Source organism: Balaenoptera ricei, chromosome 8, assembly GCF_028023285.1.
Source record: "Balaenoptera ricei isolate mBalRic1 chromosome 8, mBalRic1.hap2, whole genome shotgun sequence".
Taxonomy (NCBI): Eukaryota; Metazoa; Chordata; class Mammalia; order Artiodactyla; family Balaenopteridae; genus Balaenoptera; species Balaenoptera ricei.
The window spans coordinates 65630002-65645380 of NC_082646.1; the positions used below are offsets into that span (position 1 = coordinate 65630002).

A 15379-nucleotide genomic window follows, 5' to 3' on the forward strand; every position below is an offset into this window, starting at 1 on the left:
CCCCATCATAATATTAAGCAGGTAACGTTCATACATTGTTACTGATTTATAAGTGTCCTTTGCACTTGTAGTGGAAGCTTATATTTGCTTATTTGAAGTGATCCTCATTTATGGATTATTCATTCATTGCCATCAGTTGCTCGGTGTATTAACATATACCATTTAACACAGTGACCTTGTGAGGTAAATATTATTGTTATCTCAATTTTTAAAATAAGGAAATTCCATCTCAAAAGGGTTTTGTAACTTTTCCAAGATCACCTAGTTAGTAAGTGGCAGACCTGGATTTTATCCTTAGAGCTTTTGGCACTGAAATCTTTTATTTTCATTGTAGCACTGTATGTCATGCTTTCCATATCATACTGGGATTCATATCATATTTTGAATTCATATGAGTCTTTCATGTATATATTTTCTTATAAAAATATAAGATTTATTCCAGATTTGTGTCTTTTGAACCTCCGACACAATCCTGGGACTCATTAATGAAGTCAGAGATTTAGCATTCTTACATTATTATTATGAAGTTACTTTATATGAACAACTGATTAAATGCATTAGTTTTAATCATCACTTCATAGAGTATAAGGTTTTCATAGTTGACTAAGAATTGGGTTAAAAATAAGGTACAGATAGTTATTTACCTGTATATTTAGTAAAAAAATTTTCAATGTTGCGGTCTTTTAAAAAGTAGCAAATATTCCAGTTGACAATTCAGGAGTCTACACACGGTCAACTCTGTTCCTGTCAAAATCAATTATATTTCTTCTCCCTCAAGTAGCAGGCTTTTGACATTTGACAGCAGTACTTCTGAAGTACTATTTGACATCTGATAGTACTTCCTGATTTTTTTCATTGTTTTGTACTTGCTTTTTCAGTGGTCTGGCTTATTTCTTACTGGGATGCTGGAATGACCTCAAAACTATAGGTAGTTGCAGTTTACTTGAGCTTCTTCTCTTTTTCCTCAATGGTGAAAAACTGAAACCATTTCCACTAAGATCAGGAACAAGACAAGGTTGCCCACTCTCACCACTATTATTCAACATAGCTTTGGAAGTGTTAGCCACAGCAATCAGAGAAGAAAAAGAAATAAAAGGAATCCAAATCAGAAAAGAAGAAGTAAAGCTGTCACTGTTTGCAGATGACATGATACTATACACAGAGAATCCTAAAGATGCTACCAGAAAACTACTAGAGCTAATCAATGAATTTGGTAAAGTAGCAGGATACAAAATTAATGCACAGAAATCCCTTGCATTCCTATACACTAATGATGAAAAATCTGAAAGTGAAATTAAGAAAACACTCCCGTTTACCACTGCAACAAAAAGAATAAAATATCTAGGAATAAACCTACCTAAGGAGACAAAAGACCTGTATGCAGAAAATTATAAGACACTGATGAAAGAAATTAAAGATGATACAAATAGATGGAGAGATATACCATGTTCTTGGATTGGAAGAATCAACATTGTGAAAATGACTCTACTACCCAAAGCAATCTACAGATTCAATGCAATCCCTATCAAACTACCACTGGCATTTTTCACAGAACTAGAACAAAAAATTTCACAATTTGTATGGAAATACAAAAGACCCCGAATAGCCAAAGCAATCTTGAGAACGAAAAATGGAGCTGGAGGAATCAGACTCCCTGACTTCAGACTATATTACAAACCTACAGTAATCAAGACAGTTTGGTAATGGCACAAAAACAGAAACACAGATCAATGGAACAGGATGGAAAGCCCAGAGATAAACCCACGCATATATGGTCACCTTATCTTTGATAAAGGAGGCAAGCATATACAGTGGAGAAAAGACAGCCTCTTCAATAAGTGGTGCTGGGAAAACTGGACAGGTACATGTAAAAGTATGAAATTAGAACACTCCCTAACACCATACACAAAAATAAACTCAAAATGGATTAAAGACCTAAATGTAAGGCCAGACACTATCAAACTCTTAGAGGAAAACATAGGCAGAACACTCTATGACATAAATCACAGCAAGATCCTTTTTGACCCAACTCCTACAGAAATGGAAATAAAAACACAAATAAACAAATGGGACCTAATGAAACTTAAAAGCTTTTGCCCAGCAAAGGAAACCATAAACAAGACCAAAAGACAACCCTCAGAATGGGAGAAAATATTTGCAAATGAAGCAACTGACAAAGGATTAATCTCCAAGATTTACAAGCAGCTCATGCAGCTCAATAACAAAAAAACAAACAACCCAATCCAAAAACGGGCAGAAGACCTACATAGACATTTCTCCAAAGAAGATATACAGATTGCCAACAGACACATGAAAGAATGCTCAACATCATTAATCATTAGAGAAATGTAAATCAAAACTACAATGAGATATCATCTCACACCGGTCAGAATGGCCATCATCAAAAAATCTATAAACAATAAATGCTGGAGAGGGTGTGGAGAAAATGGAACACTCTTGCACTGTTGGTGGGAATGTAAATTGATACAGCCACTATGGAGAACAGTATGGAGGTTCCTTAAAAAACTAAAAATAGAACTACCATATGACCCAGCAATCCCACTACTGGGCATATACCCTGAGAAAACCAGAATTCAAAAAGAGTCACGTGGGCTTCCCTGGTGGCGCAGTGGTTGAGAATCTGCCTGCAAGTGCAGGGGACACGGGTTCGAGCCCTGGTCTGGGAAGATCCCACATGCCACGGAGCAACTGGGCCCGTAAGCCACAATTACTGAGCCTGCGCGTCTGGAGCCTGTGCTCCGCAACAAGAGAGGCCGTGATGGTGAGAGGCCCGCGCACCGCGATGAAGAGTGGTCCCCACTTGCCGCAACTAGAGAAAGCCCTCGCACAGAAACGAAGAACACAGTCATAAATAAATAAATAAATAAATAAATAAAAGAACATGAATTTCTTTTAAAAAAAAAAAAAAAAAAAAAAGAGTCATGTACCACAATGTTCATTGCAGCTCTATTTACAATAGCCAGAACATGGAAGCAACCTAAGTGTCCATCATCGGATGAATGGATAAAGAAGATGTGGCACATATATACAATGGAATATTACTCAGCCATAAAAAGAAACGAAATGGAGTTATTTGTAGTGAGGTGGATGGAGTTAGAGTCTGTCATACAGAGTGAAGTAAATCAGAAAGAGAAAAACAAATACAGTATGCTAACACATATATATGGAATCTAAGGGAAAAAAAAAAAAAAAGGTCATGAAGAACCTAGTGGCAAGACGGGAATAAAGACACAGATCTACTAGAGAATGGACTTGAGGATATGGGGAGGGGGAGGGGGAAGGGGAAGATGTGACAGGGTGAGAGAGTGGCATGGACATATATACACTACCAAATGTAAAATAGATAGCTAGTGGGAAGCAGCCGCATAGCACAGGGAGATCAGCTCGGTGCTTTGTGACCACCTAGAGGGGTGGGATAGGGAGGGTGGGAGGGAGGGAGACGCAATAGGGAAGATATATGGGAACATATGTATACGTATAACTGATTCACTTTGTTATAAAGTAGAAACTAACACATCATTGTAAAGCAATTATACTCCAATAAAGATGTTAAAAAAAAAAAAAAAGAAATCTTTTACTGGCATTCTCTTCACATTTCCCCTGACTCAACTATATATTCCTCTTTAACACATCAAATATTTCCCTAATATGTCCACTATCCTCATTCCTTATTACTGTCCCCAAGCCAGCACCATATTGCACCTGGACTACTACAACATTCTAGCAGGGCTTTCTGTTAATTCTCTTACTCCTCTACAATTTAGTTCCCCTAGATTTGCTGGAGTTATCTTATTATTATGTAAATTAGAGTACGACATTCTGATTAAGACTTTGCATTGTTCTCATTGACTTAGAATAATGTTTAAACTTCATCTTCACGTGGTTGTTTTGTGTCACTTATGCTTTATTTTAAATGCTCCCTCTACATAGAGGTTTCTCCTGACCAATTTAAAATTAGCCACAAACTCACTATCAAATCACCTTATTTTTGTTCTCTGCATAGCACTTATCATTGCCTAAAGTTTCTTGCTTATTTACTTTTTTCCCCTTCTTTTTGCATTGTCTGCCCTCCACAATAGAATGTACAACAGAAGAGGGCAGTGTTCTTGTCTCTTTTAGCAGAAACTCACAAATACCTAGATGAGTGTCTGATAAACAGAAAGCACTCAATAAATATTTTTAAATGAAAAAATAATTTGTGCCTTTTAGATATTTTCCTAGATATAATGAATACAGTATGCATTCTGATACATGATTTTCTTCTTTGGACAATTGCTTGGAAGCTATGTGCTCTTCAGCTGTAGTCATCAATTAGGGAATGGAATATAGGTTCCAGTTTTCAGCTTAGTTAACAATAATATGTATGACAATGACAAACTTTTCTAATCTCTGTAGGCCACAGTTTACTCACTCTTTATGAGACATGAGGTTGGAATGGAAGGATAAAAAATTGAATTTACTAGGAAAATATAGTATAACTGGACATCTATGTAGGCAAACCTGAAGATTGTGGTCATAACTTAAAGTGATACCAGTCAACATATTTGTGTGTTTTTCTCAAGACACAGTTTGATATTAGAGTATAGGTGTAGAGTAAGCTGCAAAGTGCTTTCAATCACTTTTATAAGAATAAAAGAGAAGAGCAGCAAGGAAATTGAGATGTAACCATAGGAATGATTATAATGATGATTTGTGGAATCCTAAGTAGGTAAGAAGTGATGTGGAGACATAACAGAGGGCAGAGTTTGAAAATATGGTTGCATCAATGATTGGTGCTTCCAGTGGGATCAACGAAATTTTGAATAATGGACCTAGAGTTGACACTGAGAGAGTGGAATGTCTGAAATTGTTATTTTGGAATTGATAAATTTATTGATAATGACAAAATCTATGCCATAATCATATGAATGGGTGTGAAGAGTAGAAGCCTTTCCCCCCTTTATGTCTCTGTCTCTTTACTCTCCCCTGTTTATTACACTACAGTTGTTTTAAGTATTTCTTCTACATATGTTAAGAACCACATCAGACAGTCTTATAGTTTTTGCTATGATCATCAAACATCATTTAGAAAACTTAAGGAGAAGAAGGAGAATATCTTGTTTATCCATATTTTAACTTCTGTTTTACTTTCTTGCTTCCTGATGTTTTAATATTCTTTCTTTTATTAGTTATTTTATATTTAAAGAACTTCCTCTAGCCATTAATTTAGCTTATGTCTGTTGGTAATCAGTTTTCTTAGTTTCCCTTCATATGAGAATGTCTCAATTTTCTCTTCATTCTTGAAAGATATTTTTGCTGGATATAGAATTCATGGTTGACAGTTTCTTTCATTAGCACCTAAAAATTCTCCTTCTGACCTCTGTAGTTTCTGATAAGGACTTGGCTATAATTTGAATTGGTTTTCTGCTATAGGTAACGTGTCATTTCTCTCTCACTAGTTTCCAAATTTTTTCTTTGTCCTTAGTTTTCAGAAATTTGATTATGATGTATCTTGGTGTAGATGTCTTTGGGTTTATACTTTTGTGGTTTGCTCAAACGTTCTGGAATGTATAGTTTTGGGTCTTTTGCCAAATGTGAAAAAGTTTAAGCCATTATTCCTTCAAATATTTTTTCAACACCACCTTTTTTCTCCTCTGTTTCTAAGACTCTGATGACACAAATGTTAGATCTTTTGTTATAGTTCCACAGTTCCCCAAGTCTCTCTTCATTTTTTGCAGTCTATTTTCTCTCAGTGTTAGAATGGGTTCTTTCTTTTGTTCTAGCCACTATGTTAGTGATTCTTTCCTAGATCCCCTCCATTCTGCTGTTGAGTTCATTCATTGAGTTTTTAATCTGAGGTATATTTTTCAGTTCCAAGATTTTCATTTGCATCTTATTTATATCTATTTCTCTGCTGAGACTTTCTATTTAAAAAAATAGTTCAATTATGTTTTTGATTGCTTGTTGAAGCATTTTTATGGTGACTACTTTAAAATCCTTGTCAGATAATTCCAACATCTCTATCATCTTGGTGTTAATGACTGTTGATTGTTTTTTCTCATTCAGGTTGATATTCTTCTGGTTCTTGTTATAATGAGTGATTTTCAGCTGAGTCCTTGACTTTTGGGTATTACATTATGAGACTCTGGATATTCCTTAAAACATTTTTCCCCCCTTAAATCTTCTGTGCAACTGGCCTCTTCCAACACTGCTCTGCTGGGGAAAGGTGGAGAGTGAGGGTGCTACCTTATTATTGTCAGATGGGGACAGAAGTTTATGTTCCCCACGTGGTCTCCACAGACAGTGTGGTCTGAGGGGCACAGGCAGAGATGAAAGTTTTAGCTTCCTACTCAGTCTTTTCTGACACCATCCTAGCAGAAGGTTGAGATACCTCATTATATTCTGGTGAATATAGAAGTCTAGGCTCCGCATTCATCCTTTTCTGGCAGGAGTGAGGCTAATATTTTTGTGCGCATGTGATATTTAGCTGGAGTAGAACAGTTATCGTCCAAAAGTTTTCTGTCTTACTGGGCTGCCTCCTCTCCAGTTCTTTGGCTAGAAAGAGCTAAACTTTGTTGGGACTATTTTTTGGTCTCCACCTGTTGGTGTTTTTAAGTTGCTGGCTTTGTCAGTCCCAAGTCTGGGATATAAGAAACAAAAAGAAAAGCCTGGCAACTCACTTCTATGTCATTCTTTTGGTCCTGGGGTTCCTAGCCAGTCTGTATTCCATTCTCCACCTTTTAGAGTCTCCTTATGCTTATTTCATATATGATATCCAGGGTTTAAAATTATTCTTAACAGTAGGAATAGGGAAATGTACTACTCCATCTTTCTGGAAATGGAATTTTGTCATTTATTTTAAAATTTTGATCTTATATCCAAAAACATTGCTAAACTTTTTAATCAGAGTAATTAATTTATACACTCTTCAAAATTTTCTATATAGATCAGACTATGATATCATCTATGTATTATGAGAGGTTTTTTTTCTCCCCATGTCATGTTTGCTCAAACACTTCTGGAATATGTAGTTTTGTGCCTTATATATTGTGGGATTCAATTTACTGTTTTGTTGAGGATTTTTGCATCTATATTCTTGAGAAATACGGTTCTATAGTTTTCTTTACTTGTACTGTATTTGTCTAGTTTTGGTATTATGGTAATGCTGGCCTCATAGAATGAATTAGGAAGTATTCCCTCTGATTTTATCTTCTGGAAGAGATTGTAGAGAATTGGTATGATTTCTTCCTTAAGTGTTTGATAGAATTCACCAGTGAACCCATCTGGATACGGTGCTTTCTGTTTTGGAAGGTTATTAATTATTGATTCCATATCTTTAACAGATATAAGCCTATTCAGATCATCTGTTTTTTCTTGAGTGAGTTTTAGCAGATTGTGTTCAAGGGATTTGTTCATTTCATCTGGGTTATCAAATTTATGGGCATAAAATTGTTCATAGTATTTCTTTATTATCCTTTTGATGTATATGGGATCTGTAGTGATGTCCCTAGTCTGATAATTAAATTTCTGGTCTGCTAATGTCAACATTCCTGCCATAGTTGACTCTGGGCCTGATGGCTTGATTAGTCTCTTCAAATTGTATTTTTTGCCTTTTAGCATGCTTTGAATTTTTTTAAATGGCAGACATGATGTACTGGGTAAAAGAAACTTCAGTAAATAGGCCTTTAGTAATGTTGTAGTAAGGTGTGGGGGGGGTGGTGAGGAAGTGTTCCATAGTCTTATGATTGGGTCTCAGTTTTTGGTGAGCCTATGCCCCTGGACCATGAATTTCACCAATGCTTCTCAGTTTTTTTCTCCTTAGATGGGACAGAATGGCTAGAAGGGGCTGGAGCTGTGTATTCCTTTCTCCTAGTTGAAGAGGCTAGAGTTATGTATTTTCCTTACCACAGGTAGGTTAGGCTCTGGTCAAATAGTTTCTCCTGAGGATAGACCCTGTTAAGAAGAACAGAACTCTCTGGCATATATCAAAATGGTTCCTTTCCTCCCTTCCCCTGTTGGAAGTCTGAGGGGATTTTTCTCTGATATTCACTCTGAGGACATGGTAAGAGGTCCTGGAGGTAAAACTCATAAGTGAGGTACCCCACATGACTGAGCCCCCTTGGAGTTTTTATTTCTCAAGCTTGTCCACATTGAGCCTCCAGCAGTTAATCAACTACATTTGAGGGTTTCCTAACCCAGTACTGGTTCCTGAGGAGATTTCTGCTCATGGATTTCTTTTCCACTAAGCTGTGATCCTCTGTAGCTGCCTGTGTGTCTCTCCAATTTTGGGGCAGTGGCTTGCCCTGTGATGTCACTTCTCTTATGGATTAAGAAGAGTTGTTGGTTTTTCAGTTTATTCAGCTTTATATTCTTGCTAGGAAGGAGTGATAACTTCTAAACACCTATATACTGTCCTTCAATCCAGAAGTCTAGTTTTATTATTATTATTACATCCAAATTAATCATAATTATCACTGTTTTATGCACTCAATGTTTATTTATACTTATTCACATATTTTCCAGTATATTTACACATTCCTTCCTGTGTATTAAGACCTTCCTTCTGGTTCATTTTCCTTCTTTCGTCACTGACTTGAAAATTCTTTTATTGATGTTCTGTTTGTGATAAATATTGCAATTTTTTCTTTCTATTTATTCTCTTCATGCTACCTCTAGTTATTGAATTTCAGATGGAAAAAAATGTCTGCAGACAATTGTAGTTCTGCTTTAGCTAATCTTTCTGGTCATTATTTTCTCTCATGCGTTTGAAGTTATTACATCAATGTCTTCTGGTTTCTATTGTTACTGATGAAGAGTCTGCTGTTAGTCTCAATGTTCATGATTTCATAGGCTATTATCTATTATCATTGGCTAATTTAAATATTTTTTCATTGTTATTTTTTAGTTTTACTATGTGAGCATTTCTTTTTATTTATTCTACTTGTCAGTAGTTGTGCTTGCTAAATATGAGAATTCATATTTTTCACCATTATCAAAAATGATTTTCAGTCATTGTCTATGTAAAAAACTACCTCTCTCTTATTCCTTTGAAGTTTTTCTTCTGACACTCCCATTGAATATAAAAATGAGCCTTCTCATTCTACCGTCTCAAGTAATTTCTCTTTCATTTATTCAATTTTATTTTTGGTCTCTCTGTTTCTCAACAATACCTTAACATCTATTTCTAGGTTACATATCTTCTTTTAAGCTGTGTCTAATCTATTTAAACCATTTATTGAGTTTTAACTAAATGACAGTATTTTTCATTTCTAGTAGTTCTTTTTTATTCTTTTATAAAATTTGCTTTCTCATATAGTATCTTGAATCTTTCTCTGATTTTTAATAATGTATTTTATTTCTTTAAACATTTAAGATAATTATTTTGTATTCTGTTTTAGATAATTCTATTATCTGAAATCTTAGGGTACAATTATTTATTTATTTGTGCTAACTCTTATTCATGGTGGCTCATTTCTTCTTGTGTGGGGTAATTTTGAATTATTCATTTATCTCTGGTGCAGCTTTATCAGTGTGGGATCCTTTGGGACTTGGATGAAGATATGTCTCTTCAGATAGTATTGGCATTTTGCTCTTTTAGGCAATGTTTGGTTATCTATTGCTGATAAACTACACCAAAAGATGGTTTACAGGAACCATTTTATTTTTCCTCACAATTTTATGGGTCAGGAATTGGGAAGGGTTCATCTAGGTGGTTTAGCTATGATTCATGTGGCATCACTTGGGACAGCTGAGGCTACAAGATCCAATTCCCAGAAGGGGTCTTCATTCACATGCCTGGACAGGACTGGCTAGTTGTTGATGTTAACCATCTGCTGGGAGGGCAGCTGTAACTGTCAACTGGAACAACTGCACATTGTTACTCCAGGTGGGTGACTTAGGCTTCTCACAACATGGCAGATGGGTTCCCAGAGGGATGGTTCCAAGGATGAACATTCCAAGAATCCTAAAAGGAAACTGCAAGGCTTCTTGTGACCTAGCTTCAGAAGTCCCAGAACTTCAGCCTGTCAAACAAGTTACTAACTCCTGATTAAATTTAATTGGTAGAGAATTAGACTCCTTCCTCAATGGGAGTAGTAGAACAAAATTTGCATTCATCTTTAACCTACCACAGATACACCTTTGATATAACACATCTTTAATGAATTACAGTAATCTGTTGTACATTACTGCCCATGTATGACTACTTTATGATAATTCAGTTTGGGGTTTTACACTAAACAAAGAATGTAAAGTCAAATCCCAAACCTGTATCAGGATAAACCAATTACAATTACTTCTGAAGATACAAGATTGTTGTTGTTGTTGTTTTATTTCTCCAAGGGACTAAGCAGAGACGGAAAATTCTCTTCATCTCCCTTGACTAGTAAGAGGATATTTTAAAGACTATCATTACACTGAGGCTGAAGGAAAGGACTCTTGAATTATGAGTAGAAATGTGGGGAAGGGCATGAAGGTCTCAGTTTAAACTCTCCAACTTGCACAGTCCCACCAAACCCTTATTTCCAATGCCTGCACAGCTATTAAAGCACCAGGTCCTTACTCGTAGAGATTGGCAAATGTGTCTAGACAGCTGCATTTCAAGTTCAGCTTATTTTGCTGATTATCAACTCTCACATCATTTTTGGTTGGTGGAGATTTCCTTTATCACATGAAAGCTCACTTTTGTATTCTGAACATTTAAAAATTTTATTTAACAGTTTACCCAAGTATTCTGCTGAAAACATTTTCAGATATTTCATGTACACAGTAGGGCTTAAAATGAAAATCTGATTTAATTTTAATTTTTGAATTTTTATGATTAAACCTACTCATTAATTTTTTGTTAGGTGAAAAGACTGCTTGATATTTTTTACACTTGTGTATTACTCTTTTGCTCTCATGTGGCTGGTATAATATACACATGTAGTCATTTTGTCAACATATTCTAATATATACCTTACTCATGTATGACTATGAAATGTATTCTTTTGTTAGGTCTATACAGTACCTAAAGTACAATTAATAATACAATTGCTGTAAGTGTTCATTCAACAACCTGAATTGATCAAATGATACAAACGTGAGTGCTGTGTTCTGATCTGAGTCATTGGTCCCTTTGTGAGTATCTTTGGCCTTAAGGTAATGGACATTAATATTCTCAAATCATGCATAATGTAAATACATTTGGAAACATTTTGTAAAGTTAAAGCATTAGACAAAAGTGAGGTCGATGTTTTGATTTTCTGATAGGTTGGCTGGTAAAGTAAATATATTAATTATGAGATCATTCAATTCATTTTAATATCCATTGGTTTTTACAGGCATCATTCCAAATAAGATGGAGCTTGGGAACCACACAATGGTGACAGAATTCATTATTTTGGGGTTAACAGAGAATCCTACACTTTGTTCCATCTTCTTTGTGGTTTTTCTAGGCATCTATGTTGCTACCATGTTGGGCAATATCAGCATAATCATGTTAATCCAAAGAAGCCCTCAGCTTCACACCCCAATGTATCTTTTCCTCAGCCATTTGGTCTCTGTGGACCTTGGGTACTCCTCATCAGTCACACCTATTATGATGTGAGTTTCCTAAAAGAAAGAACTACTATCCCTGTCACCGGCTGCATAGCTCAGCTTGGCTCTGATGTTATCTTTGGAACAGCTGAGGGCTTCCTGTTGGCTGCCATGGCCTATGATCGTTATGTGGCCATCTGCTTCCCACTTCTCTACTCTACACACATGTCTCCCAGGGTCTGCATCATCTTACTGATTGCTTCCTATCTGGGAGGATATGTGAATGCTTCATCATTTATCGGATGTTTATTGAGTCTGACTTTCTGTGGACCAAATAAAATCAACCATTTCTTCTGTGATCTGCCACCACTAGTGAAGCTTTCTTGTAACCATGTTTATGTTGTTGAAATATCTTCTGCCATCTCAACTGGGTCAATCATTGTAATCACACTGTTTACCAAAATAGTTTCATATCTGTACATCCTCCACTCAATCCTGAAGATGCACTCTACAGAGGGAAGGCAGAAGTCCTTCTCTACTTGCACTTCCCACCTCACTGTAGTTACTTTGTTTTATGGGACAGTCACATTTGCTTACATCATACCGAAGTCGAGCCACTCACCTGAACATATTAAAGTGGTGTCTGTCTTCTACACAGTGGTGATCCTCATGTTGAACCCTCTGATCTACAGTCTGAGGAACAAAGAGGTGAAAGAGGCCATGAGAAAATTGATAGCTAGAATACATCAGTCATTTTGAAATGAATACAGTGTGAATCCAGAAACTACAAAACAATAATTTCAGGAACATATGTGATGGGCGTTTACGTTGTCCATTAGTCTTATTTTATGTGAAGAACTATCTTAAATATAAAATACCTGAATGTCGATTAATGCCAACTTTAATTTATAATTTTCTAGAGTCACAAAGTATAGCATTTTCACAAGAATCTGCTGGGTTCAAATTAAGTATGTATATTTCAGGATGAGGATACCTGGAGAAACATAGTTTCACTTTTTCCTCTCCTCTGTTCATTATTTAGGGAGTCTGATTAGAGGGTGTTTTCTTTTTCTTCTGTTAAATTATACATTTAAAAAAATATCACCTTGTAAATTAACATCTCAGAAGGTATCATGAACTCAATTGGAAATGTAATTGATGGTGGTGTTGACAGGCCAGGTTACTTTCCATGGAAGACTTGGTCTCTCTTATACAGGGTTATCATTATCTTTGGAAATAGTGATGCTGGGATCTAGGAAAGTTTCATTCCCACCTAATGTAAGCCAGACCAAAATAATTCCACAGTATTGCCACCAGGAGACTAGATCCAGATAACAAAGAAGGAACTCTGAAGGCTTAGCCTTTGAGAGTTCCCTTAAGTTTTTCCTACTACTCAAAGGTTTGTTTGCAAAGGTTGGCTTGCAAAGGTTTGTCTTTGAACCTTTGCAGACAAGCCTTTGAGTAGTAGGAAAAACTACTGGGGAGAGGTGGTGCGGAGGGGGCTGAGGCACAGTGGAGCTTTCTTTCAGCAAGCAAGTTGGTATTTCCAGGGCATAAAATTACAGATTAAGATGCTTAGGCTGATGCAGACATGGAATATGCATGCCATCCTTCTTTGTAATATCTCTCAAGAAGGTGTTTATTGCTACCACTTCTGTCACTGCCTTATTCTAGGTGTGTAGCATAAGCCCCGACAGTTGCTTTTGTTTGTTTGTTTGTTTTGGTAAGGCAAGTGTCAGATTTAAGCTTTAGGGACTTAGGCAGCCACTTCAGATATTTTGAATTAACATTGCCAGCCACACAACTAAAGAACCAGGCTGATCCCCACCCCCAAGCTCCTTAGATAACTGACCATTTAGACTACTTGTATTTTTTCTTCACTTGCTTTAAATTCCTGCTCTTATGTTTCAAAGTCACCAATAAAGAGTGAGCCCGTTAAACCCTAGGCTCCCATTCTCTACCCCAATAAAAGCAGAACCCTAAGATCTCTCTCTCTCTCACTCTATCCCATGACCCTGTGCGACCCCAGGTGTGCTACATGATTTCCAGGACTTGTAAGTAACAAGCCTTGTCTCTTTCAAAGTTTCCTGATGGTTATTGCTGAGGACATCTTGCAATAAGAACCACAAGGTCGTCACAGAGCACCGAGCTGAGCTCCCTGTGCTATACAGCAGGTTCCCACTAGCTATCCATTTTACACTTTAGTGTATTTATGTCAAACCTAATCTCCCAATTCGTGACGACCTAGATGGGTGGGGTGGGAAGGATGGGAGGGAGGTCCAAGAGGGAGGGTATATAGGTATACATATAGCTGATTCACTTCATTGTACAGCAGAAACTAACACAACATTGTAAAGCAATTTTACTCCAAAAAAAAAAAAAAAAAAAGAACCACAAGGGCCAGTCCAACCTCAAGGGTCAGGGATATGAAGACAATCTATGGAAGGAGCTGGCTTAAAGGAGTCCCAGTAACTCAGCATTTTGGTAGACAAAAAGTTATGTATCCACAGTTGTTAAAAAGGATAACATCGGGACTTCCCCTGTGGCACAGTGGTGAAGACTCCACACTCCCAATGCAGGGGGCCCGGGTTCAATCTCTGGTCAGGGAACTAGATCCCACATGCATGCTGCAACTAGGAGCCCACCTGCCACAACTAAGGAGCCAGAGAGCTGCGACTAAGGAGCCCTAGAGTCGTGACTAAGGAGCCCACCTGCTGCAACAAAGACCCAGCACAACCAAGTAAATAAGTAAATATTTATTTTAAAAAAAGGGTATCTCCATAAAATCCAGGGATAGACACAATTTTTCACAAACAAGTAGGCAGTCTTCACTCTCATCTCCCTGCGCCTCTTATGTTAAGCATTTAAAAATATATATATTTATCAGCTATTTGTATGTCCTTTTTTGTATAATGTATCGTCAGGTCTTTTACCAATTTTATTCTCAGATTGAACTTTTGTTATTTATTTGTTCTTATAATGTGTCTACAAATCCTTTTGTCAGATTTATACATAAAAGCTATAACCTTATTTTGAAGTATGCCTTGTCACTCTCTTAGCTGTATCTTTTGATGAACAAAATTTTTAATTTTAATGGTCTAATTTATCAATATTTTCTTTAATGTTTTAGTGACAAGTTCAAGAAATCTTTGCCTAATCCAAGGTCATAAAGATAGTCTCTCATGTTATCTTCTAGAAGCTTTATACTTCTGAAACTAAGCGTTGAACAGCAATTTTAGATTTTTTTTTTCATCTATGAATGCAATAAAGGCAAAGGCCTCACATTTATTTGCTGTGAGGCTGTGTGGGACTATATGATTTCTCTCTTATTATCAGCTCCTCCTCTGTTGCTGCTTTCTAGGTAAAACCCTTGGAGCATAAGGGAAGGGAATTTTGGGGTGAAATGATTTGTCTTTGCATTTGGCTTTCTTCTAAATTTCTATCTGTCCAGACAATTTACACTGTCACCCAAGGACTGGCTGATGCCTTCTCATCCCTTCAAATTGTCTCTGTATGGCAGACGAGACTATGCACCTGTCCTTAGGTGTGCAACCTGCTCACCTATATGGATGTCAGTTCATCAGGGCTTTCTTGAATCCTCTACTCCTGGTTCATCGAATATATGGGTATGATTTTCATTTCATCAAGGTTTATCTTGTTACCATATGATCAAATGTTTTTCACATCCTTGTACATCCTAATTCAGAGATGCAAGTACAACTTTGATTGATCTATGAATATTAAATCAATCTAGAATTCCTGGAATAAACCCAACTTTGGTTGCTTTTTTATCCATTTTATTATCATTGGATTGGATTTGCTAATATTTGGTTTAGGAGGTTTGCATCTATGTTCATGAGAG

General features: G+C 36.5%; 1 protein-coding gene across 1 annotated transcript; it reads left to right on the forward strand.

Moving 5' to 3' along the window:
• Positions 1–11338: 11338 nt before the first annotated feature.
• Positions 11339–12276, forward strand: LOC132369839 (olfactory receptor 5P4-like). Its single transcript, XM_059929527.1, is given in 2 exon segments — positions 11339–11582; positions 11585–12276. Coding segments are annotated over 2 exon segments (936 nt in total).
• The last annotated feature ends 3103 nt before the right edge of the window (positions 12277–15379 follow it).